Below are 25,591 nucleotides of genomic sequence, written 5' to 3'. Positions count from 1 at the left end.
TTGGTTACCTGGGCAGTCTTCTTAATATGTAGTCTTCGGTTAAACTCATTCCGGAACCGGTTCGGATTTCTGAATAGAGGCATTACGTTTTCCAACTCAAATGCAACAACCGATTCCGACTCAATCGGTTGTTGCAGTTGAGGTGGAATTCATTATGATTCCAGTAAGGATCCCGAATCAAATTCCGAATGGTTTGACCGGGTAAAAGTACTTTTGATCACATTTTTGATTCATCACACTTTCGTACTGTGCAATTCGATTTTGTGGGAGCTGTACAATATTTAGATTTCCACATTGGCCCAGTTAAGTTCAGCCGGAATTCCGGCTGGTTCCAGGTAGTATTCCGACTCCAGTGACACAACCGATTCTTACTAGAATCGGTTGTGTCACTGGAGGTAGAATACTAACTGGAACCAGCCGGAATTCCGGCTCATTTCCGACTGAACTTTACTGGAGGTATGTTTGGATGAATTTTTCAAAATCCTTGGCTCAATTTCAGGGCGTAGGTAGTTTAGCAATAGGGCGTAGTGAGGGGAGAGGAGGGGCGGGCTTTAATATATAAAAATTTGAACTGAAATAACTGAAATATTGTCGAGTTGGAATGCTCAGATGAATTACTTTAAAACATTTAATTTGAGTGGATAGACCGAAGAAACGAGAGGCAGATAGAAAAGTATGCTATCGATGCATGAAGTTCTGCGTGTAGCAGTTAACGGACATCTATTAGATTTATCTATTAATTTTATTTTTTAATGAACATTGAAAGTTAAAATGATTGTTAATTGATCGGTAGATGCATGGTAAGTTGAATACAAATCATTCCTCAAAATATTTTCATTTGATTCTGAAGACATTGTTTCGCTCCCTCCGAATGCATTGAAATAATCACTTGGGATCCCTGGATGCCTCCCAGGGGTTTTAAATTTTGTTGAAAACGTGCTTACACCAATACTGTTGCAGATTTGAAGAAGTCTATACCTGTTTCATGAAGTACATTGGATGCAGTGTGAGGTCGTGAAAATTAAATTTTCTTCTTTTGTTGTCAAAATAAAGTAAGTTTCGTCGCAGCGAAGTTTTCGTAACAGCGCAGCCATTCGCAAAACTTTCGTGGTCGGATTATTCCAGGCATAAGAGCAAGTTAAATTTAATTAAAAAGTGTTTAAATTTTGCGTGTTTACAAGTATGAGAACTTGGTCGTATATTATACTAGTTATTTTGTTCGTGAACGTGTTAAATTATTAATCGACGGGGAAATATATTTTCCAAGTGCCAAAATACTTTTTTGTTCATTAGGGCATTGGTTCGGTCGTTGTTGTAAAGCGGAAAATCGTGGCAATTCTCCAAAAACCTTCAATTTTGTTCAACCTTCGGTATTTTATTGTAAATTTACTATCAACATCCACACCTTCAGGCACTGATTTTGTTCGTAGAGGCCACCAGGTAAGATGTCCGCCATTGTTTTTATTGCTAGCGGTGCTTCAATATGTAGTTTTTTGCACAATTTTAAAGAACTATTTATACCTATGTGATCCGTCTCAGTGACGGATCAGTACCGGACACATTCTCATACAGTTCGTATATAAAATATAATACATTATGAAAGAATTTTGGTGTCCGTGTACGATACTTGAACCGTTATTGAATTGGATCGGAAAGGTGTGAATTTGGCTGTACCTATACTGCCCATAAAAGCATAAGAGTCCCATATGGATTTCTGACGAATTCTGTATCACCACCGCAATGAACAAATAAGATTACCAGGTTTGTTATGAAAATACCGAAAAAATACCAAAACATGGTTGTCCCATCCATAAGGCTCAATGAGTGTAAATCTTCAATAGTGTTTTTCTCGGCTTGCTGTTTTTCAATATGGGACTCTTATGCTTTTATGTGCAGTATAATAAGTGGTTGTATCGTATGACACTTTTCAACTTCATAATTTGACAGTTCTGAAAACTTGATGTGGAAGTAGCAAATGCTTGATTTCTCCACAGTTCATGTGACTTTGCTTGAATCGCTACAATTTTTAAAATCTAGTAAACAAACTCGGTGAATTGACAATTTGAAGTGGAATACTTACGCTTCAATATAAAACATTGCATAAAGACAATCAAAGAAAAAAGTGACAATCACAGAGTGTTTAAATTTGAAAGAGACTCGAAATTTGAAAGTGACAATCACAAGGTGTTATAATTTGAAATCAAAGATTTCTAAGTCCAGATTTTCCTGCAATATTCTATGAAACAGTACACGCTGCATTACATAGCAGTACTTTCCAAGCTTCTGCTCGACCGGAATGACATTTGCTGCGCTCTTTGTTTACTGTTGCCAATCAGTTGTTCACAGGTTTTCTAAAGAACAGCTGATCAGCCAAGTAAACAAAGAGCGCAGCAAATGTCATTCCAATCGTGCTGGTGTTCGGAAAGTACCACGATGTTGTAATACAGCGTGGGGCATATAGTCGACGCAACTGGCCCTTACGAGCTATAGGACAGCTCAATCAAAAAGAAGAAGAAGAAGAACACAGCGTGTTTTGCTCGATGGTGGTCCCGTTTCAATTTCTTTGATGATAGAGTGATTATGAAGGGGAGAGTGAGCAGAGTGAATTATACACGCAAAAATTAAATAACCTACAGAATAAGTTCTTTTAACTTAAATTTAAGTACTTTTGAGTTGCGCATCGCTTTCGCACTTAGTAGTGTTGTCAAAAACAAAACCAGAGATTCTACTCAGTCGAGGTCTTCCGTGCAGTAAGGTACTTTTGAGTTGTTTGGGGTATACTCAAAATTAGGTAAAATCAACTTAAATTTAAGTAAATTGAACTCAAGGTTGTGTTATGATTTTTGCCGTAGTTAAATGGAGACTACCTTCAACATGGTTTACCTAATTTTAGTTTCCTGCATGATACCTCGAGATTGAGTCAAAAGTACTCCATTTTAGGTTGTTTTTCGTTTGCGTGTACTGCCCATAAACGCATAAGAGTCCCATGTGGATTTTTGTCGAAAATGAGTTATCCGTTGGATTGTATTCTGTATCACCACTGAATCACACAGCACAAATAAGATTACCGGGTTTGTTCAGAAAATATCGAAAAAAATACCGAAACATGGTTGTCCCATCCATTTGGCTCAATGGATGGGACAATCTTGAACAGCGTTTTTCTCGGCTTGCTGTTTTTCAACATGGGACTCTTATGCTGTTATGGGCAGTGTAGGGGACGGTAGGGAGTTGTGAAACATGGGAAGTTGTAAACACTGTCAATAACCGCTTAGCTTTAAATTATAAAAATGTGTTAACTACTGCTAAATATTTCTACTAAGGCGAATGACCCATGAGGTTAAAGCCTTTAATTAAATACACAAAACAATGCTGCTAATGTCGGCGTCACTTTCTTATTGGCAAATGTTGCCTTAAATCATGTTCTTAATCGCCCCGTGCCACATCCATGAATTCAGGTGGCTTGGCGTGAATCATGTCACCTGTTCATTGGAAATCAGATCACTTTTCTATCTCATCATTAGTTTATGAATATCTTAAAACTTATCTCCTATAGACCTAATAGAAATAAGTCACAAAAATGTCCCATTTCTCCTACTTTTTGCGATGGTTTACAACTCCCCATCAAACTAAAAAATGCTGATTCCACGCTTTTCACGCAATCTGTGCCACATCTCAAACAAGATAACGATTATTTTAAATTGATTACACCTTTGGATGTATTAAGGTGTCCTTTACAAATGCCAGTTCAAATATTGAAAATCGAGCAATGTTTATGGTAGTCATGCCCCGAAATCAAAACTATGTTCACAACTTTTCACCGTCCCCTACATGTTAAATCTAAATAAACACGTAAAAATGGCCTAAGTGCAAATAAGAGTCTCTCTTTGTTTACTTTCTCCTCAGTCAATAACTCGGCTGCTTCTACGTTTACTCTTTAAGTCTTAGTCACATCCCTAGCAGAGCATTATGTTTTAAAACTTTGAACAATTTTGTTCTTAGATTTAAATTTAGAGGTTTATTTTAACTAGTTATGGCATGTTCAGGAGTGTTCCTACTTAGGGTATGTCCAGGAGAGTCATTTATATATCCATAACTTCGACAGTTCTATTATATAAAATTAAAAATACTAGAACTTACTCTTCCCAGCAGCAGTTTTAGTTGATGTTCTATTTAATTTAAAATTCACGTCATAAAATCTTCAGCGTTACTGAACTCAAAATTATTTTTTCCCAGCCTATCTGACCTAAATGTATTTAAAACACAGTTCTAAACATGTTTTACATTAAGCAACAAATAGTACGGCGGCACACCCCAGTTTTGATTTTTAAAACAAAAATGTTTCAAAATTATTAAAAAACGCTCTGTTGGTGTTTCTGTCCTAGTGTTACTTTGGAACTTCTACGTAAAATAAAACGCTACTGAACTTGCTCTGATAGTATTCAGCACACACTTAGACCCGATAGACTGGGGAAAATGAATTTGAACCCAGTAGCACTGAAGACATGACGAGACATGAATTTCAAACTAATCAGAACACCCACTAAAACTGCTGTTGTGGACAGTAAGTTCTAGTTTTAAAATCATCAGTTTTAGATTATAGAAGTTGTAAACTGAAACACATCTGAACATGCCTTTGGGCAATACAAGCTCTGTTACCTAGCGTTACTCTCCGAGCCACAGTAAGGGAGCCACATGATTTGGTGAAATTATAAGAATAGTTAGAATGTCTATGAAAGTCTGTGAAAACCCTAGTTACATTACAATACTGCTATAAAAATAGTTTGAAATAGCATACTATTTTGAAGAAATGACATTCGAATACAGTTATTCTAGTACATACACTTTTGCTAAGAACTATGAACGGCGCCGGTGGTTGAGTGGTAAGCGTGACAGACACTCATTCTAGTTGGTCTGGGTTCAATCCCAGCCGAGGTCGTTGAGATATTTCTGAGGTGAAAAAATCTGTGGTCACGTCTTCCTTCGGAAGGGAAGTAAAGCCGTTGGTTCCCCCCGGTCTATGAGTTGATGGATCGATATCTAGTCCAGATAGTGGAGGCACCTCTCTGGCGTCGACCATGAAGAAGTAGAATCCAACTTCTATACTTACTAAGAAATATCCTCTTCCCGTGATACTTGTGGAGTGCGTAGTATATACGGCCTCTAGCAAAAGTATCGGACTTACATTCCTTTCTTTCCGCGATCTACGTTCGGGCCTGGCCGGCGCCGGTATTGTTCGAGAAACACTTTAGGATTGATACAATTTTGCTAAGCACTATGGCTTCTAAAAGACTAGATGTCGTGCGTCGTGCTCTGTCTGTAGAAGACTATCTAAAGTATATTAAACACAGTTATGACTGTAAATCTGGCATCGGTGGCTACAGTCCGGGAATCTACCATCCGTTCTACCAGCCTAGCCCCATGCCTTCAGTTGGACCAATCAAAAAATGACGCTCATATTCATTGGACAACACGTTCCTGGCTATATGACCGGGAACTCTAGTGATATGGAAGAACTCATTCTTCTAGCATCTGAATTGTACACCGAAAATAAGGTATCAAATTCATGGACCGCGCGCGATCATCCAAGAACACACGGGAGTATTCGAATGGACATACGGTTATAAAATCGAATTAAACACGCGAAGTTACACGCTAGAACACGTGACTTACAAACGCCCACGTGATCGAGTAGGTTAACACAAAAACGCTCGAGCCCTTCGCGATGATACACGCGATCGTGAAGTCCCTACACCCGCGTCTCGTCTGCAATTGTAGTGAGTGATTCTGACGGAGGGCCCTATCGAGACTTTAGCTCTACAGTTCTAGTAGGAAAACTCTCGAAAAAAAATATTCACAAGTTTTTTTGCAACTCCTAATTCGCCATTTTGAATACGCCACATTGCAAATTTTATTTTCAGATCTCATATTTGAAGTCAGCAACTTCAAATTACACAGTAATTCTAGAACCACTTTGACGAGTCTTCGAACTAGATATTCCTCATCACTGCAATATTTCCTTCCTGCTGGAAAGCAGCCCACACGTTTCCATTCTAGAAGAATGCAACGAAACCGATAATTATCGGGGAATCTCATGTTTGAAGGCTGTATGAAAACTATTCGACTAAAACTATTGCTCTAGATCTTATTTTTTCCACTGATAGTACTACATCGTAGATGACTAGCGGCTGACAGTCAAACGATCAGCAACGACCAACCTGTTCTCGTTCAGGAAATTCGATAGTTTCGCGACGGATTGTAAACCAATGCTTGGATTTACATTGAAAACCCGTTTTTATCAGCTCCCAATTTTGTCAGCTTTTCGACCCGATTTCGTCAGCCCGTCAGGATTATGTGGCTATGTCCACGGATTGATGTTATATATTTGAACAGCTTCGGTTTAGTAGCTAAAATAACTGAAATGGTTTTGTCATTGTTCCAATTTTGTCAACCAAAACTACACCAAAGGGGCTGATAAGAACGGGTCTTCGCTGTATCAGCGAGCTTCGACAAAATCATCAATGATATCGCAAGCTCGACAAACTTTGTATTCATGGCAACTTTTACGCCGACTTCGTTTCTATCTCGATAGGCTGTCAATCTGCGCTACTCCTTGCTACGTCCTGCATCCCTCCAGAATCATAGACTAACAGATATAACACGCGAACATAATTTTTCGTTTTTACTGGTCCATTTGTAAATATATTTAGCTGGTATAATATAAACAGAACGCTTTTAAAGCTGAACAAGTGCTCAGTCCGCGGAAGCCTCATCCGGTCCAGTTCAACTACCACTCGTTTAACTCGAGCATTCCATAACAGTCTCATGCCGAAGACTTTCGAGTCGTCATGGATTTGGAACTAATGCTCAAACCACCTACATACATTAGGCAATCCATGAGACGTTTCTGTTCAGCTGATTTTTTTTTTTGGCGTTACTTAAGTAGAGCAGATAAAACTTGTTCACAAACTCCACCGCTGAATTGTCAAACAAACTTCTCGTGGCTTTCCGGATTATGAATAAGGAATGAGTGTCTCAAATCGCTTTATTACCCGTTGGTTCTCTCTATACTTCCATATTGTCCTGATGTTTGAAATCCGTGCTACCAGAACTGGATTGAGAGAATCTAGGGTGTCCAACGCCAATTCGTACGCTTCGTACTTCGACATTTCCTATAGATAAACAGATTTCAACTGCCAGGTTACAAACACGTTGTTACTCGACACTCTCAGTATCCGAGCCCAATACGCCTCGGACTTACTGATTGTCAGAGAAAATTGCTATACAATTCCTACAATACGTAATAAATTTTCTGTGACTACATTTCAGGACTGTAAAAGCATGAATTCGAACCAATGTAGATTCACAGTACATTGATATAGGAATCGCATTTTGATGAGCTTTGTACAAGGCAATCAAGGAAAAAGAACTTTTCTGCGATAACATTTTGTTTGCTTGCTTGTCGGCGGTTCTGTTGGCGTTTATTGTTTTTTGCTGTTTGACATGAGCAAAATTTATTTTATTAAAACTAACGATGAACTTGAGTGGTAAAAATATTATATTCAGTGATACAAATATCATATATTAGTTTGTCTTCACGTCTTCAACTGAGCAGAAGTGAAAAATCGCTCCTCGCAAGTAAAATTCAATTATGTCTATAGATCCGTCGCTGCCCATTATAGTGGGACAGGATCATATGAAAAAAATAAAATTTCGCTCCGAGCAACTTTTTGGGTTCCATTTGGGTCCTAGAATAACTGTGCAAATTCTAAGCTCGATCGGTAAAACTATATTTTTGCGCCCATGGTTTAAATTTTACATAGGATTTTGTATGGGGAAATCGACTTTTACAAAATAAATCATCCAGTGCTTCCTAAAAATAAATCGATGTGATTTTTTATAGGAAATTTATGACGGAAACAAAGTCTCGAGGACCGCAAAACGATTTGACGATTGTGGAAAAAGTTGTTAAGCAAAAATCAACCGATGCCCAGAAGATTGATGAAAATTTCAATTGTCATAGCACCACTGCTGCACTGCCCATAACAGCATAAGAGTCCCATGTTGAACAACAGCAATCCGAGAAAAACGCTGTTCAAGATTGTCCCATCCATTGAGCCAAATGGATGGGACAACCATGTTTCGGTATTTTTTTCGATATTTTCTGAACAAACCCGGTAATCTTATTTGTGCAGTGTGATTCAGTGGTGATACAGAATACAATCCAACGGATAACTCATTTTCGACAAAAAATCCACATGGGACTCTTATGCGTTTATGGGCAGTGCTGCTGACGGTCGAATTATACACTGAAGTTTTTTTTTTATGCGGGGGATACGTACCGCATAAAAAAAATCCGCATAAAAAAAACCGCATAACTTTGAAAATCCGCATAAAAAAAACCGCATAACTTTGAAAATCCGCATAAAATAAAACCGCATAACTTTAAAAATCCGCATAAAAAAAACACATAAGATGTGAAATATTTTTCAATATTAAGCAAGCTTAGAGTTTCCCGGCTACTTAGCTCTTTTTCTTCTGCAACGCAGGAGTCAGGATCTTTTGGCATTAAATGCGAATCACCTGAGTCTGCGGCATGTCCAGACAAGCGTAAAGTCACTGAATGACTTATGCTGTCGGAACCGTGACTCCTTGGAATCGCAAGACTGACCTCGGCACCTAACCGACCAGCATCGAGATAACGATTTCGAGAGAAATTTCAACGTCGGGAAATTTCTCCATCGGAGTAGACTTGGCCCCCGCCGGGGACTAATTCGAATAGATCGGGAAGTAGCGCCGGCAGATGCTCGTCGGGGCGCCTAACAACTGGAAGTACTCCACCCCGAATCGCAGGGCCGACCTCTGCATCTGCCCGGGTAGTATCGGTTTCGGAAGATCTTCCACTGCCGGGGAACTTTTCGTCGGAGTAGGAAAAATCCACCGTCGGGGACTATTCCGAGTAGTCCGTAGCGAATCGCCGGCTTGAATCATCGGGGCGCCAGTGAACCGGACGCAATCCTCCACCGGGAATCGCTGGACTGACCTCGGCATTCTGCCGGACTGCATCTAAGGAAGAATAACGTGTCCGTCAACGGTTACAGGAGACATTCTTTCGTCAGGGAACTCTCCGCCGAGGTAGGCTAGCTCCACCGTCGGGAGCTACGCCGATTAGAACCGAACGCGACAGACCCTGGTCGTTGGGGCACCAGTGAACCGGAAGCCACCCTCCAACCGGAATCGCCAGATCGACCACGGCATCCAACTGGTCAACGTAGAGAGGAAGGCATGTAGAATATCATGCCGTGCAGGACTGATATGGCGGTTACGAGACAAGCGAAATCTAGCACGACCAGCTAGACCTGGAATCAAGTGAAGTGCATTAACACGCCTCCTCCCAAAGTAGTCATTTCAAATGGAATACGGGGGATCAGGCAAATGTCGGACTTTTTGGTGGAGTTTAGAGGAATAGAGAGTTATCTTCTCTGTTCAGAGTCCCTCACTCTGGCACATGATGGACGAAATCGGTAGCATGATCTAACTACTGAACGTGTGCCGGGTCAGCGTAAAAGCTTTATCACCAAGTAAAAAAAAAATACACGCTCAGAGACTTTTTTTCCGATCTCGCCGAACTGAGTCGAATGGTATAAGATATTCGGCTCTGCGGGCCTCGGTTAAAAAGTTGAAATTCCGACCGATTGCATAAGTTTTATTATGAGAAAGGTAAAAAGGTATTCAGTCATTTTCTGTTTTTATTTTCACTGCATCAAGAATACTTCTCATATCCTTAACCCAAAGACTAGTAATTTATAACCTAAAATAAAAACATTTAATGTCTTTTGTTTAAGCATGTGCATTCACGAGGATCTATCTTTCGATAAAAGTCGCTTCAGATGATGCCCTAGAAATTAAAAGGAAGCTGCATAAAAAGAATCGCATAACTTTGAAAATTCGCATAAAAAACCGCATAACTTTGGAAATCCGCATTAAAAAAACCGCATAACTTTGAAAATCCGCATAAAAAAAACCGCATAACTTTGAAAATCCGCATAAAAAAACCGCATAACTTTGAAAATCCGCATAAAAAAAGTCGCATAAAAAAATCCGCATAAAAAAAACCGCATAAAAAAAGACTTCAGTGTATACAGAATGTTTAATTTTCTCCAATTTTGTCCCTCAAAACTCTTGGGAAGTGCCCAAACAGTTCAGATCATTGATTTAGAAACTGTAAGAGAAAGTCAAAACAAATTTTAGTATAATTGGACAGCCAAATGCATTGTGGTACTAGAAAAAATAAATATTTTTCCAACCGTCAGAGCACCAATCGATTTTGGCTCAATAACTTTTTTCACAATCGTCAAATCGTTTTGCGGTTTTCGAAATTTTGTTTCCTTGATAAATTTCCTATACAAATTTCGCATCGGTTTATTTTTATGAAGCACTATTTTGTAAAAGTCAATTTCTCCATACAAACTTTGTAAACTTAAAAGAGTGGGCGCAAAAATATAGTTTCACTGATCAAGCTAAGAATTTACACTAGGTTCTAGGACCCAAATGGTACCCAAAAAGTTAATCGGAGTAGAATTCTATTTTTTGTCCCACCCTATTCTGCCGTGATCCGCATAACAATCCCATTTGCTATGGGTTTTCCTATGCAGGTGGGACTGTTATGCGTATCGCGGCAGTATTGCCCATTCCACAAGCCTTTTTTAAGGTGCGAAATAGTGATGAGTGTCAATGTGAAGTGCAACAATTACTAAAAGTGTCAGAAGTGAAAATTAATTCGTTCCACGGAACAACATGTAACACATCCCCAAGTGCGGCAACGCTAAATACAGCATCTTCGAATACACAGAACATGACACTATAGAAGTTCGCTTACATGATTTGGCTCCGGGTACGGCGTGATAAGAGAACATGGAAAGATTCGGACATGTAGACTACGTTGCAAATCATGCTTAGAGGAACTTTTTCCCGCGTGTTCCTGTTGTGAGAATGAGTCCGACCAAGCCATCACATTGGTATCAAACGAAGAAGTCCCATATGAACAGACGACACTGGTCACGCACCGAGGGTAGATTCCTACGCGCCTGTTCCACACGAGGACGCCACACGTCAGAAACCTTTTCGAAGAAGAAACTGTGGAGTCCAATTAATCCAACTAAAACCTTCATAGTCATAATCAAACAGCTAGCAACAACAATAAAGCGACTGCCGAAGAAGACGGATACAATATGTGGAGACCCATTAGAATAAGAACCAAACAAGAACCTCCAAACAAAGAAAAATCTGCCTCGTTGAGCTACCGCACTTGGGCCTAAATAAATTAATACAATATAAAGAATGTCATGTAGTGGCTTTTCAAGGTAGCTCAAAACCGGGTACAAAAAATAACGCATAGCCGGAATTATGACCCTTAACCAATGACATCATTTTTTCAGAGATTTCACAAAAATCGTTTCTGTTCAATAAACTACAACTCCACATCGGAGTTTACTAACCGTCCTTTGATGATTTTACGGGAAAAATAATCACTAAAATTTGAAAAATTACTTTTGGGATAATTTTTCAGCACTGCGCTCTGCAAAGAAAATGCGGATAGATATTTACAGTTTAAAATTAACTAAAAAACTAGCTTATGTTAAGATAAGACGCTGTACAAAGTTTCAAAGCACTAGCAAAACGAACACGTCAAAATTCGTGGGTGGCCAACAACCGGAGACACTCCCCTACATTTTTGTATATAGTATGTTCTAATGTCTTGTTTAAATTCCACGGCGTCATAAAGGGTTTAACAGAATTGCAGCAACGATGCGGCAGTCACAAAAATAAACTCGGAAAAGAACTGTCAATATTTTTTGCGATTAACGCGCATATTCGGACACCGTACTTCACTTCACCTTCTACGCTGCTGAAAGTACGCAGCGTTTTGGTCTTGTCTCATTTGGCATTTTTCTGTAGGTTGTTTTTCCACTTCGTATACTGAGTTAAGAATTGAGGCAAGGGTTATTTTTCTTTGTGCTATATTTGTGAAATTAGGCCAAAATCGTTGCAACAAACGCCTGAAAACAGTATCCTAATTAATCACGTGTATTCTTTGTTATTCGTTACAGAAGATAGATATTCTGCAGTGAATCATTGGAAATATCTCGGCCGATTTGTAGGAAGTGAACGAGTTTAGTAACAACAGATATGACTTCGCAGCCGTCCAGTTCCGCAGTTCGTGCTCTATCTCTGGAGTACAAGAGCCTTCAGGAGGAACCAGTCGAAGGCTTCCGTGTAAAGTTGCTGAACGAAGATAATCTCTTCGAGTGGGAAGTTGCAATTTTTGGACCGCCAGATACGCTCTATCAGGGCGGCTATTTTAAGGTGAGCTATATTCGGTAGATTTTCGTTATCACATTGAAATTCTTGTGTTTATGCGGTGCTACATATGACGTCGGTGCAACAGTCGTTTGTTTCGATGATCTAGCTTCCTACTTTCTCAACTTCCTGTTAAAAAATAACCAAGTCGCACATAGTCATGAATGCGAACAATCCTGCTCGGTTCCTAAAAATAATCCCGTTTCTTCCCGTACAGTTCAATTCACCTAGTTGAATCGCCAACTTTACAGCAGTTGCTTGACATGTTTTGTTTCACCTTGGCAATCGTCGAGGCTCATCCGTTCAATGTTTGCTTTTATTTGTAAATGACTAAATACAAGTACACACGGAATGCTACCGCCTGTCTACAGATTTACTAATTTTTGGAAACGAATTATGGCAACAATAACCTTGGCGCTGTTGTTGCAACCGTTCTCGCTTCCTCTCACCTTGTGTCGCGACAGCGATCTGTTTTGTGTAGTGCTATGCGTGTTTGCTTTCGTAAGTTATTTATCAAAATTGCTGTGTCGATTCTGTGTGTACGCAGTGTTGCCGCCTTGTTTCACCATTCGCAATTGAATGTTTTGGCTCATTTACGTACCAATACTGTAATGAATGCAACTGTTAAGGGGGTAAGGTATTTAAGGAGAGAGGAAAATTGGCGCTATCTGTCAAATATGTAATTGTAATTTATTTATCATGAACGTTACCCTGGTGGTTGTATCATTTGTCAGGTCAAGGATACTGTAATAATTTGAATAATATTTTCCTAAATTTTCATTGCAAAATATTGACAATTGGGGGAGTGCATTTCCACCTGAAAAGACGGTGTCAAACTAAAAATATATTGGACCATTCGTTTTGTAATTTTGTACAGTTCTTCTCATCATTACCCCAACTACGAGAACTTATAGAATTATTATTACTACAATGTTTAGTGAAAGAATTTGAAAATCGTAAAGAGGAGTGAACAAATACTGTGCAAAATATTAAATTCGATTTGTCTTTAGATATTGAGTTATGATGAACACAGCGAAACAAGTTTTTTTCTTGGTGCGCCGGAAATTAACCCTCAAGTTCCCACCACTGCCTCTAGGCGGTCTATATAAAAATCTAAATAAAACTACTTTTTTTCTCAACACTTACACCTTTCATACACACGCATTGTTTGAATATTCGTAGCTTTCTGTCAAAGGCAATTAAAGCTCAAAGTTGAAAATTCGAGGAAAACGTGGAAAAAACTATTTTGTGCTCAGTGGTATTCTTCATTAAACAAATTTTAACTTTTTGTTGAAATTTCAATAACTAATAAAAATATTTTTGAGTAGCCGGTTACTAGCATTTCACTGTAGATGTGAATTGGTTTAGTGGAATGATTCGGAAGTTTTGCTTTTTTGGTAAAACACTTTGCCCGCCTAAAGGCGGTGTTGGGCACTCGAGCGAAAAAAATTTCAGTCTTTAATGATTATTTATCGTAACGAAACTAGCATTATGTGCAATTTTAGCTGAAAGCAAGTATGTTTTAAAACTTTGGGTGAATGCTGCTGTTAGAATATGGATGTCCTTCATTTAATAATACTTGGGGGAGTCTGGGGCTAGTTTTCGGAATCTTTTTTTTTTTTCGCATTTGTATTATACATATGGCGCTGTCTCCAGTTCTGCACTTCAAGTACTGTGTAATACATTCTTCAATGTGTTTGTATTGCATTACATTCTGTTTCTAACATGTTGTAAGCGATATTGAGTTTTCGAGCGCATTAGAGTGAAGAGTCTATTTTAGTCGTATTAGAGAGGGTGCCTCACCATTTCATTAATTACTTGGAATACAATTGATGCAATGCGTATGAATTGGCAATATCTTTGCTTTCTTATTATGAACCATTATGACAACAAAAATCGCTTTGCCATTTGGACCAATACGGTAAACAAAGATATATAACGCCTCTCTAACCAATGGCTTCATATGGCTAAGCTCATTACCCTATGTGAAGTTTTTAAATTTCAGAATTTTTGTTATTTAGGGCGAGTTCAAAGCTATTCCACGAATGACTAGACTGAGCGTATAGTCGTAAGTTGGCGAGACATATTTAAAATTTGATGAGCCCATTGTCGCTCTGTTTCTATTTTCACGCTACCCATTTGAAGCCGTTGGTTAGAGCAGTGTCTGCCATCTTTGTTTAACGCATTGAGTCAAATGGTAGCGCAACAATAGGGGTACTCGATTCGTGTTTTCGTTGCGCTCAAACACGAGAATTTCACTGTTTTCAGCGCATGTATGTTATCTTGGTACTTAACAACGAAGGAAAGCTGTGAGGCGCCCTCCTTAGAATGGTGAAAATAGGCACTTCACCCTATTTAATTTTTTTTGCAGCGTGTTCTCTTTTACACTCTTCTTCCCAATTTAAAAAGATAAAACATGATAAGTTAAACCACAGATAACAGACGTTTAGGCTCGATTCGAAACGTGTGTAAATACCCGCTACTGAAATTCCGAATAAATCAAACTTTTGAAACACGTTTGGCAAACGTTTGTAGGTGGCGCAGTGATCGATGCAATGCAGCTGAAGTGCAGCTGTCAAACACGTGTAGCAAACAGTTGCGTAGATGGCAATAGTGAAACACGGATTTCCAACGGTTATCAATTTGAAAGTTTACACAGGTTTTTGAAGAAATTTTGTTCTAGCCTAAATGTCTGTTATCTGTGGTTAAACCATCGCGGGTAAATCGGGTGCGCTGAGTTCAAAGATGACCATAGTTTTTCCCGCCGTGCTCCTGTTTTTAAGATTTCTCCATAAATTTGATTTTTTTTGTAGTCTGTGTTAAAAAAATTTTCTGAATTTTTCGAATTTGCAAACTGTATCAAATCTATTATTAAAAGGCACTACAAACACCTAACAAATATTTGGAAATCTGAAAAGGCATATTGAATACTGTCAAATTCGAAAAAACCATGCGTAAACAAAATAAAATGCTCCTTTTTTACGAAAATTTGACATTTTTCAAAATTCAAAATGCTGCCATTTCAAAAGTTCTCAATGGATTTCGATCAACAATAGCTTTATTTGTAGCTGTAAGCGTCTTCTTTCACGCAAAGTTCGAGCAAAATAGACGAAAATCGTCTGAGTTCTGATCAATTTACCTAATTGAAGAAAATCTTCAAAATCAACGCTTTTTGATATTAATACAGACACGACAAAAACTTCAGAAAATCTATTAAAAATAAATGTTTTTTCATAGACTTCGATGCTCTGAATTATAAAGTAAAAGTCATAAAGTAGTTTTATGATCACATTTCAAAATAACCGAAAAATATTTCATTTTGTAATAGTTATACTATAAACAAAAATACGGAGTTCAATAGTTAGAAAGAGACAGCGAATAGATTTGGACATACTCAATCTGAATATGAAGTCGTAGTTTTGTTACTTTTGGTCAACTTACATAACCTAACTTAATTATATGTTCAATGACGTTTGCGAATGAAATTTCGAAAAGGTAATAGAAACGACCAGTGATCACAGAATATATTTTATTTTATATATGAAAATTTTTATTATATCATATCAATATAGCAAATTAAACTTTTTTTGTTGGAGACGAACCACTGCGACCAGTATTTAGATCTATTCTGGTATGATCCTTCTTTAATCTAAGCGTACTATCTACTATGACATATTCATGAGTGATTATCATTATTGAGATACACACTCTTTCCAGTTAGGCACACCACTTCGTATGAAGTTTATTACCTGCTTGAGATTTTCAATCCAAATATCAAAAGGCTCCAATGTTTCTTTACCGAGAACTCTTAGTCTGCGTTGTACCAATGCAAAGCATTCGCAGAGCAGATGCTCTGATGTTTAACTTCAGATCCGCAGACGCGGCATGTATCGTTTGTAAGCTTACGATTTTTTTTAAGATGATATTTACTCGGACAGTGTCTGGTAAGTAGTCCTGTCATGATACATAGTTCTTTTTTGTTTAGTCTAAGCAGCTCCAGACTTTTTTCTCGTTGGGTGAGATAAATTTCTTTGATTGTCGTAGCCCAGGTGTGGTATGCCATTTGTTCTTTATAGCTGTGATTTCCCACTTTTTCAATTCCATTTTGAGGGCACTCGATGAGAATCCACAGAATGGTTCTGGGCCGATAAAATTAGTGGAAGACTCTCTTCTTGCTAGCTCATCGGCTTTTTTTGTTCCCTGCAACGTCACTATGTCATGGAACCCAGTATAAATTAACATGGTTTTTCTCCGCTAATTGTCGGAGTCCAAGAATGGGAATGTACTAGTTTTGAACGACATGTAGGAGCCCTTGATGCGTTGAGCGCAGCCCGACTATATAAGAAAATGCAGATATTTGGGTACCGTTATTTTCTTTTCAGACATACGTAACTGCATTCTAGAATGGCATATATTTCTGTTTGAAACACTGTCGGCGGATTTGGATCATTCTTACGCTGTCTCCGTAAAGTGAGTAATGAAGTGAGGTTCAAAAATTGCTGTCTATTACAAAATAAAATATTTTAAGGTTGTGTTAAAATGTGGTCATAAAACTACTTTGACTTTTAATTTATATCCAGAGCATCGGATTCTACAAAAAGAAATTTATTTTTAATAGATTTTCCGAAGTTTTTGTTGTGTCTGTAGTAATCCCAAAAAGAGTTGATTTTGAAGATTTTCTTCAATTAGGTAAATTGATCAGAACTAAGACTGTTCGACGTTCCAGTGGCCTTTTTTGGGCTAGCATTTGCTTCGGTTCTTGCCGGTTCGCCTTCAGGGGTTTTTCGATCCTTTCCTTGCGTAAGCCGCATACGGTAGGGTGCTTTTGCGTATTGCTTGTGAGCCGTACTGCCATCGTTACCGTTGCTGTAGGCTTGCTATAATCAGAAGTCCGCCGTGAGATGTTGCGTCTTGGGTCACCCACAGGAACTTTTTCAGTCCATGCTTGCCTAGAACTTCAACGTTCGGCGAAGACTGGGCCCCATTCAACTGGCGTATTCTAGACTATGAAGTTCAACTGGTGATGTTGGGAGGTTATCAGTTTCTCTGAAGCCTCATCTACCGCCAACAGGAGCTCTTCCGTTTTGAGGACCGTGCATCTCCTCACGGCTGCGTTCTGTGCAGAAATTGTTCTGATTCTGCACCCGGCGGACGAAACTCTTACTGTAACACAAGAACGAAGTTTCTTAAAACTAGTTTAAAAATGTTTATTGAATTAATTTAACTGTTATGTGCCCAACGAAAAAAACACCTTTAACAGGCCAACGTGGGTATCCGGGTAACCACAATTTGAAATGCTCATTTTTTATGGCTTCCTTTAACCGATTTGGACACATTTAGATGTTTTGGATTCAGGAACTCGTCCACTTTTTGATTCTGTAAAGTTGAACCGGATGAATGGATCTGGTTCTTGGTAATCCGGATTTTTCGGAGCAATGTTCCAGTACTAGGGTATGATTTGTAAATTTTAATAACGTCCTAGCAATATGAGTATGGAAACTCTTCAAATTGTCTCGGAAGTCTGTTATTTGTTGTTACGGGACCCTATGGCAGTTTAAAAAATGGAACTGGAATGGAATGGCCACTCACGACCCCACGGGAACCTGCTCCCGAATGTCCGTTCCGGGGTCAAACCACTAAATGGTTAAAAAACCACGAGATATAGCCTACTGATGCAATTCCAAGAATTTTGATACCCATATTGCTAGTATTCCATTGAAATTCACAAATAGTATCCCAGCACTGGAACATGCTTCCGGAGATCCGGATTTCCGGGAAGCGAATGAAGTAACCCGGTTCATTTTTACCAATTCTAAAAATGGATGAGTTCCCGAATCCAAAACACCAAAAAGTATCAAAATCGGTTAGAAATTACCGTAGTTATTGATATTTCACTTTTGTGGGTACCCGGGTACCCACGTCGGCCTGTTACGTAGTAAAAAAAATTCAGGAGCCCCGCCTCACTCCCCCCTTACTATATCAACAATATTATTAACCCAAAATCTTGACTTAGTGAAGTTCTAAAATGTCGCAAAGTTTCGATTTTCAGCTATGGATAAAACATGGGAATTTCATTATTTGAAACCCAAAAAGGTACCCGGGTACCGCGTCGGATACATAACGGTTAAAAATGTCGAGCACTATGTCGTGACTGGAGCTTTTGCGCAACGATGTTGTTTTGCGTCTGTTCTCATATGTTTCCTTCCAAAAACTGAAGCTAGATTGTATGTCACAACAACCAAGGGCTGCTTACCTAAAATCGTTCTTCTGTTTGATTGTATTGCATCAAGACAAAAATAGGATAGAGGTTGAGGACATTTGTAGGAATATCGAATTATTTGTTACGCCAAAAGTACAATATTGATTTATTATTTTATTTATACTGGCTCATATCCTATACACTAGATGTCTACAGATATAATGATGACTGTAAAGCTACCGAGACATGCAAAATCAAATACTTTGTAAAAAATTCTTAGCATAAGCATAAGCAAACAACCTATTTTAAACATCTTTTAAATTGATGTACAAGTTTTCAAACGTATTATTAAGATGAATTATTTTATTTTTTCCCTAAATTTACTTGATTAATAAATTAATTGTTTGTTTATTTTTAGGCGCACATGAAATTCCCTCCCGACTATCCGTACTCTCCTCCTTCTATACGATTTTTAACAAAAGTATGGCATCCAAATGTGTATGAGGTAATGTAGATATTTTTCGTAGCTTTTGCCATACTAACATCAAATCATAATCGTATCTCCTAGAATGGCGATCTGTGCATCTCGATTCTACACCCACCAGTAGACGATCCGCAGAGCGGTGAACTTCCCTGTGAACGGTGGAATCCGACGCAAAACGTTAGAACCATTCTACTGTCAGTGATCTCTTTATTGAACGAGCCAAACACCTTTTCTCCAGCAAATGTCGATGCTTCGGTTATGTACCGGAGATGGCGGGATTCACAGGGCAAGGATAATGAGTACCCTAATATTATAAGGTAGATTTTCGATGCAACAAGAGTAATATATCCGGAAACCGTTTGACTATATCGATATTTGTTTGTAGGAAACAGGCACAGGCCGCTAAAGCAGAGGCAGAGAAGGAGGGAATCGTTGTACCGACTACACTGGAAGAATACTGTATCAAATCAAAAACGAAACCGAGCGGTCAAGAACCCCAGGTTAGTCAATTTTTTATTTGTTTATTAGTTGTTTAAGATGGTTGATACGAAGTGTTACCAGCTTCAGCCCTGCACACCCGTGAGCCACGTCAAGTTTACAGTGAAGATAGTTTTCTATTGTTGACAATCAATCAAAAGCATTGACGACTCAGATAAATAGAAGAAAACAGTTATTCGTAATCGTAATAGTGCTTTGTGAAAATTTTCGGAAAATGCTTGCGCAGGAGAAGATACGCTTACGTTATTTTCTGTGGTCAGTTTATCACTACATTATTATGTACAGATTATATACAGATGGTGGTATAACTATTACGTGGTATGAGTGTGTGTGCATGGTTTTTTTTTATTCATTTCGTTTATTTGATAGGCAAAAATGCGTTAGCTTGGCGGTGCCAAATTCTTTTGTTTTTACATTTTGTATATTTTAAAACTAGGAGGTTACAATGTTGAAATATTTTTTTAAAAAAGAAAAATTTTACATCTATCTTAAGACTAGAAATAAGATTCTATATACAAGAGAGGGGGCGAAAGATTTTTTTTTATGAAAAAATTTTAAAACAAGGAATTCAATAGTAATAATTTTTAGGAAATATTTACAGTTATCTTAAAACTAACAATATAGTTTGGTACACAAAAGGGGGAACAAATATTTATGAGAAAATTCGCAGGTGTTTTAAGACTAGGGATACAATTCTATTTACAAGATGGGGGACAATAGTTTTAACAAAGAGGTAAAATTACAACTATCTTAAAACTAGGAATACAGAATACAAATTTGAACTTTTTTAGCGGAGACTTATGCTTGGTCAAGATATTCAGAGGGGGGCTGTAGAAGCAGTTGTATCAAGGACAGGGGAGAGAAAGCGTAGATGGTGACCGGGAGAGAAGAGCAAAACTTGCAACTTTCGCTCAAACGGGAGATCAGCGAAAGATTACCGCCTCAGTCTAGTAGGTCGGATTGGCGGATGGTATTCTTCGGACCCGCGGGGAATCCTTCAAAAGTCATCGGACCTTGAGTCGCTCTCGCTTCAGTTTCCGTAGTGGTAAGTGCGACGGCGGTTACATAGTTGCAGTCTGGAGCTGATCGGTCCCACAAGGCAAGAGAAAGCTTCTAAAACGAGAAATAAAAAGAGAGGGGCTAAATGGGGATATTTGTCGTTTTTATGAAAGTATAAATAAGGGACATATAGGGGAAATCACGATTTGCCAGTATATCTCGGACTGGGACATTGGGTGGTCTACCTCGGGCCCGAAGGGAATCCTTTAACTGAGACCTGGCGTCCAAGTACCCGGCGCATACCCAGACAACGTGCTCGATGTCGTGATAGCCCTCGTCACAAGCGCACAGACTACTCTCCGCAAGCCCAATACGCCGCAGATGCGCATCCAAGGTGTAGTGGTTGGACATAAGTCGGGACATTACACGAATAAAATCCCGACCCACATCCATCCCCCTGAACCAAGGCTTCGTTGATACCTTTGGGATAATGGAATGTAGCCATCGTCCAAGTTCACCATTGCTCCACGAGGTTTGCCAACTGTTGAGTGTCCTCTGACGACAAATACTAAAAAATTCGTTGAAGCAGATTGGTCTTTCGTATATGTCACCATTTAATGCGCCCACATTTGCTAATGAGTCGGCCTTTTCATTTCCCGGGATAGAGCAATGAGAGGGGACCCAAACAAAGGTAATTTGATAAGATTTTTCAGATAACGTACACAAGGACTCCCGTATCTTCCCCAGGAAATATGGGAATTGCTTTTTGGGCTTCATCGCACGAAGAGCCTCGATGGAGCTGAGGCTGTCCGAAATGATGAAGTAGTGATCTGTGGGCAGAGTGTCGATGATCCCAAGGGCGTACTGAATTGCAGCTAACTCTGCGACGTAAACTGAAGCGGGATCATTGAGCTTGAATGAAGCGGTGATAGTATTGTTGAAGATACCGAAGCCAGTGGACCCATCGAGATTTGATCCGTCAGTGTAAAACATTTTGTCGCAGTCGACTTCTCGGAATTTATTATAAAATATATTGGGGATCACCTGCGGGCGTATATGGTCCGGGATTCCACGAATCTCTTCCTTCATGGATGTGTCGAAGAATACAGTAGAATCAGAAGTATCTAGGAAACGGACACGGTTGGGATTGTACGAAGAAGGATTGATGCTCTGTGCCATGTAGTCGAAGTACAAGGACATAAAACGGGTTTGAGAATTAAGCTCGACGAGCCTCTCGAAGTTTTCAATTACCAACGGGTTCAGAATGTCGCATCGGATGAGCAATCGATATGAGAGTTCCCAAAATCGATTTTTTAGCGGAAGAACGCCCGCCAGCACTTCGAGACTCATCGTATGGGTCGAGTGCATGCAACCCAAGGCAATGCGCAAGCAACGATACTGGATTCTCTCCAGTTTGATGAAGTGTATGTTCGCAGCGGAGCGGAAACAGAAACTCCCGTACTCCATCACCGACAATATCGTTGTTTGGTATAACCTGATCAGGTCTCCTGGGTGAGCACCCCACCATGTTCCAGTTATTGTTCGGAGAAAATTGATCCTTTGTTGGCATTTCTGTTTCAGATACCTAATGTGACATCCCCAGGTACCTTTAGAGTCGAACCAGACCCCGAGATATTTAAATGTGAAAACCTGGTTGATCGTTGCACCCATCAATAGAAGCTGGAGTTGCGCCGGCTCACGCTTCCTAGAAAAAACAACCAACTCAGTTTTCTCCGTGGAGAACTCAATACCCAGCTGAAGAGCCCAAGCAGACAAATTGTCCAAGGTATTTTGTAATGGTCCTTGCAAGTCGGCAGCTTTGGGCCCTGTAACAGAGACCACGCCGTCGTCTGCAAGTTGCCTTAGCGTGCATGAATTGGCAAGACAATCGTCAATGTCATTCACGTAGAAATTGTAGAGCAGGGGACTTAGACATGAGCCCTGGGGAAGACCCATGTAGCTAAATCGCGATGTTGTTAAATCGCCATGCGAAAAGTGCATGTGCTTTTCAGACAACAGGTTTAGCAAAAAGTTATTTAAAATTGGCGAAAGACCATGCTGGTGCAGCTTCTCTGACAGAATGTTGATAGAAACTGAGTCAAAAGCCCCCTTAATATCCAAGAAGACTGATGCCATCTGCTCTTTGTTAGCATAGGCCATTTGGATTTCTGTAGAAAGCAACGCAAGGCAATCGTTCGTCCCTTTGCCTTTGCGGAAGCCAAATTGTGTATCTGACAGTAAGCCATTTGCTTCAACCCAATTGTCGAGGCGAAACAAGATCATTTTCTCGAACAACTTCCGAATACAGGACAGCATTGCAATCGGCCGATATGAGTTGTGGTCGGAGGCTGGTTTTCCTGGTTTTTGGATGGCGATGACCTTCACTTGCCTCCAGTCATGAGGGACAATGTTACCCTCAAGAAACTTGTTAAATAAATTCAACAAGCGCCTTTTTGCAGTGTCAGGTAGATTCTTCAGCAAGTTGAATTTGATTCTGTCTAACCCTGGGGCGTTATTGTTGCATGATAAGAGAGCAAGTGAGAACTCCACCATCGAAAACGGTGTTTCGTTCGCGGTATCGTGAGGAGACGCGGCGCGGTACGTTTTCTGTACCGGGACAGAGTCCGGACAGATCTTCTTGGCGAAAGCAAATATCCAACGGTTTGAATATTCCACGTTCTCGTTGGTACTATTACGGTTACGCATACGTCGAGCCGTACCCCAAAGAGTGCTCATCGCTGTTTCTCTCGTTAACCCGTCGACGAACCGGCGCCAATAACTACGTTTTTTGGCTTTCATTAGACTCTTCATTCGCCTTTCTAACGACGCGTACTGTAGATAGCTAGCGGGTAACCCGTCTTCCCGGAAGGCCTTATATGCAGTGGACTTTTCCGCGTACAGCTCTGAGCACTCTTTATCCCACCACAGGGTGGGAGACCGTCCATGGGTATTCGCGCTGGGTACTGGTTTAGTCTGAGCTTGATTCGCACTGTCGAGAATCAAGCCAGCCAAAAACCTGTACTCTTCCTCCGGAGGAAGTTCTTGAGTGGATTCGATTTTAACGGATATCGCGGTCGCGTAACTCTTCCAATCAATGTTCCGTGTGAGGTCATACGATACATTGATTGTTTCCGATGGTCTTGAACCGTTAGCAATTGAAATCACGATAGGCAAATGGTCGCTACCGTGGGGATCAGGGATCACCTTCCACATGCAATCTAACTGTAGCGAAGTCGAGCATAGAGATAAATCCAACGCGCTTGCGCGTGCTGGTGGTGTAGGAATCCGCGTCATTTCTCCCGTGTTTAAGATGGTCATGTTGAAATTATCGCAAAGATCTTGGATTAATGTTGATCTATTATCATCATGAAGACAGCCCCATACCGTACCGTGCGAGTTAAAGTCTCCCAGAACTAGCCGCGGTGCCGGTAAGGATTCCGTGATATTACAAAGCGTTCGGTGCCCTACCGAGGCTCTAGGAGGAATGTAGATGGAAGCAATGCAAAGGTCTTTACCTTTGATTAAAACTTGACAAGCGACAATTTCAATGCCTGGTGTCGAAGGGAGGTTAATTCGGTTGAAAGAATAGCACTTTTTGATCCCCAAAAGTACTCCTCCATAGGGGTTTTCTCGATCCAGACGAATTATATTAAAGTCGTGGAAGTTGAGATTTATATCGGAAGTTAACCAAGTTTCACATAATGCGAAAGCATCACATTTTAAACTATTTAGTAAAAATTTAAAGGAATCGATTTTCGGGAGGATACTTCTGCTGTTCCACTGTAGAACAGTGATCGAATCGGTGACCTCGTTCGATGACTTAGCCATCGAAGGATACGATCGCTGCAAGGAGGGGCCATTTAGTAGTCAACTGCTTCAAAAATGTTTGCACTATAGGGAGAAAACGTATCAGAAGGCTTTTAAGAGGATCAGTAACATTGAAAGCTGTGAAAATTAAGTCCACTATGTCAGAAAATTTCATTAGTCCGCTACTGGACTGAGTATCTGTTTGAAAAAAGGGGACACTTGGGGTTTTTGGTGTCCCTGGAAGTGGTGGGTACTCCTTGTTAGAATTAAGATTTCCAAGTCCTGGAGCAAATTGCTTCGGCTTTTGTGCATCACTTCCGTTGGATTTATTGATTGCGGTTGGCGCACTCTGAGTGGACGACACCTTGGCACCCTTACGAGGCAATGTAGGTGAGGCTAGATTTCTCCTCTTCCTGGATTCCCCTGGGTTAACCAATGATGTTCCCTCTTGTGGGTCGTCAGATTCTTGCTCAACGCCAGCCAAAAGAGCAAAGGAATTTTCGGAAGGGACAGATGGCGAAGCATTCTTTAGCATTTCTGCATAAGAGTGCCTCGAGCGATCCTTAAGGGAGCGCTTAATTTTATCCCCGCGCTGCTTGTACGCCGGGCATGACTTAAGAGCATGCGGAGGGCCCCCGCAGTAAATACACTTCTCAGTTTCTCCACCGCAAGCGTCATCCTCATGCTCTCCCTCGCATTTGCCGCACCGTTTTTTATTGCCACAATAAGTGGCTGTGTGGCCCAGTTGCTTGCAATTGCTGCAGTTCATTACCCGCGGTACAAATAGGCGAACAGGTAGGCGAACCTTATCCAGGAGGACATAGTTGGGAAGAGCAGATCCGGAGAAAGTCACCCGAATCGAGTCTGACGGAGAATAAGTTGTCTTATCATCTTCAGTTTTTGCGGAATACAATTGCTTGCATTCCAGAATTTTCACCTTTTGAAGTGAAGGGTCCTTAAAGCAGCCAACCCCGTACTTCAACAGGTCTTCGCACTTTAGACCCGGTTCGGCGACGACCCCATCGATCTCCACAACTCTACAAGGCACATACACTTTGAATTGCTTCGTAAAACGCTCGCTGCGAGCAATCTGGTTTGCCTGGTCGAGGTCATTTACTATAACGCGTATCTTATTAGCTCGAACACGTGTTATCTGAGCCACGGACGGGTAGTTGGCAGTCAGCTCCCGTGAGATTTCTAGAATATTGGGCGATTTCGTGTTGGGCCGGAAATACACCACCCAGGGT

General features: G+C 40.1%; 1 protein-coding gene across 2 annotated transcripts in view; it reads left to right on the top strand.

Annotated features, from left to right (window-relative positions):
* Positions 1–1,020: 1,020 nt before the first annotated feature.
* LOC131682595 (ubiquitin-conjugating enzyme E2 R2) overlaps positions 1,021–25,591 on the top strand; it is a 45,893-nt gene continuing 21,322 nt past the window's right edge. Inside the window, exons 1-5 of one of the 2 annotated variants that reach the window (XM_058964201.1) lie at positions 1,021–1,440; positions 12,108–12,363; positions 18,975–19,061; positions 19,125–19,357; positions 19,426–19,540. In XM_058964201.1, the coding sequence (XP_058820184.1) occupies positions 12,187–12,363; positions 18,975–19,061; positions 19,125–19,357; positions 19,426–19,540 (612 nt within the window). In that variant the 5' untranslated portion in view covers positions 1,021–1,440; positions 12,108–12,186. Of the gene's footprint in view, positions 1,441–11,931; positions 11,952–12,107; positions 12,364–18,974; positions 19,062–19,124; positions 19,358–19,425; positions 19,541–25,591 lie in introns of those variants that run through there. The other variant, XM_058964203.1, reaches the window with a different exon arrangement.

The sequence above is a fragment of the Topomyia yanbarensis genome, chromosome 2, assembly GCF_030247195.1.
Source record: "Topomyia yanbarensis strain Yona2022 chromosome 2, ASM3024719v1, whole genome shotgun sequence".
In the NCBI taxonomy this organism is placed as follows: domain Eukaryota; kingdom Metazoa; phylum Arthropoda; class Insecta; order Diptera; family Culicidae; genus Topomyia; species Topomyia yanbarensis.
Note: the sequence above shows the minus strand (reverse complement) of the source record. Positions and strands in the feature narration are given on the sequence as shown.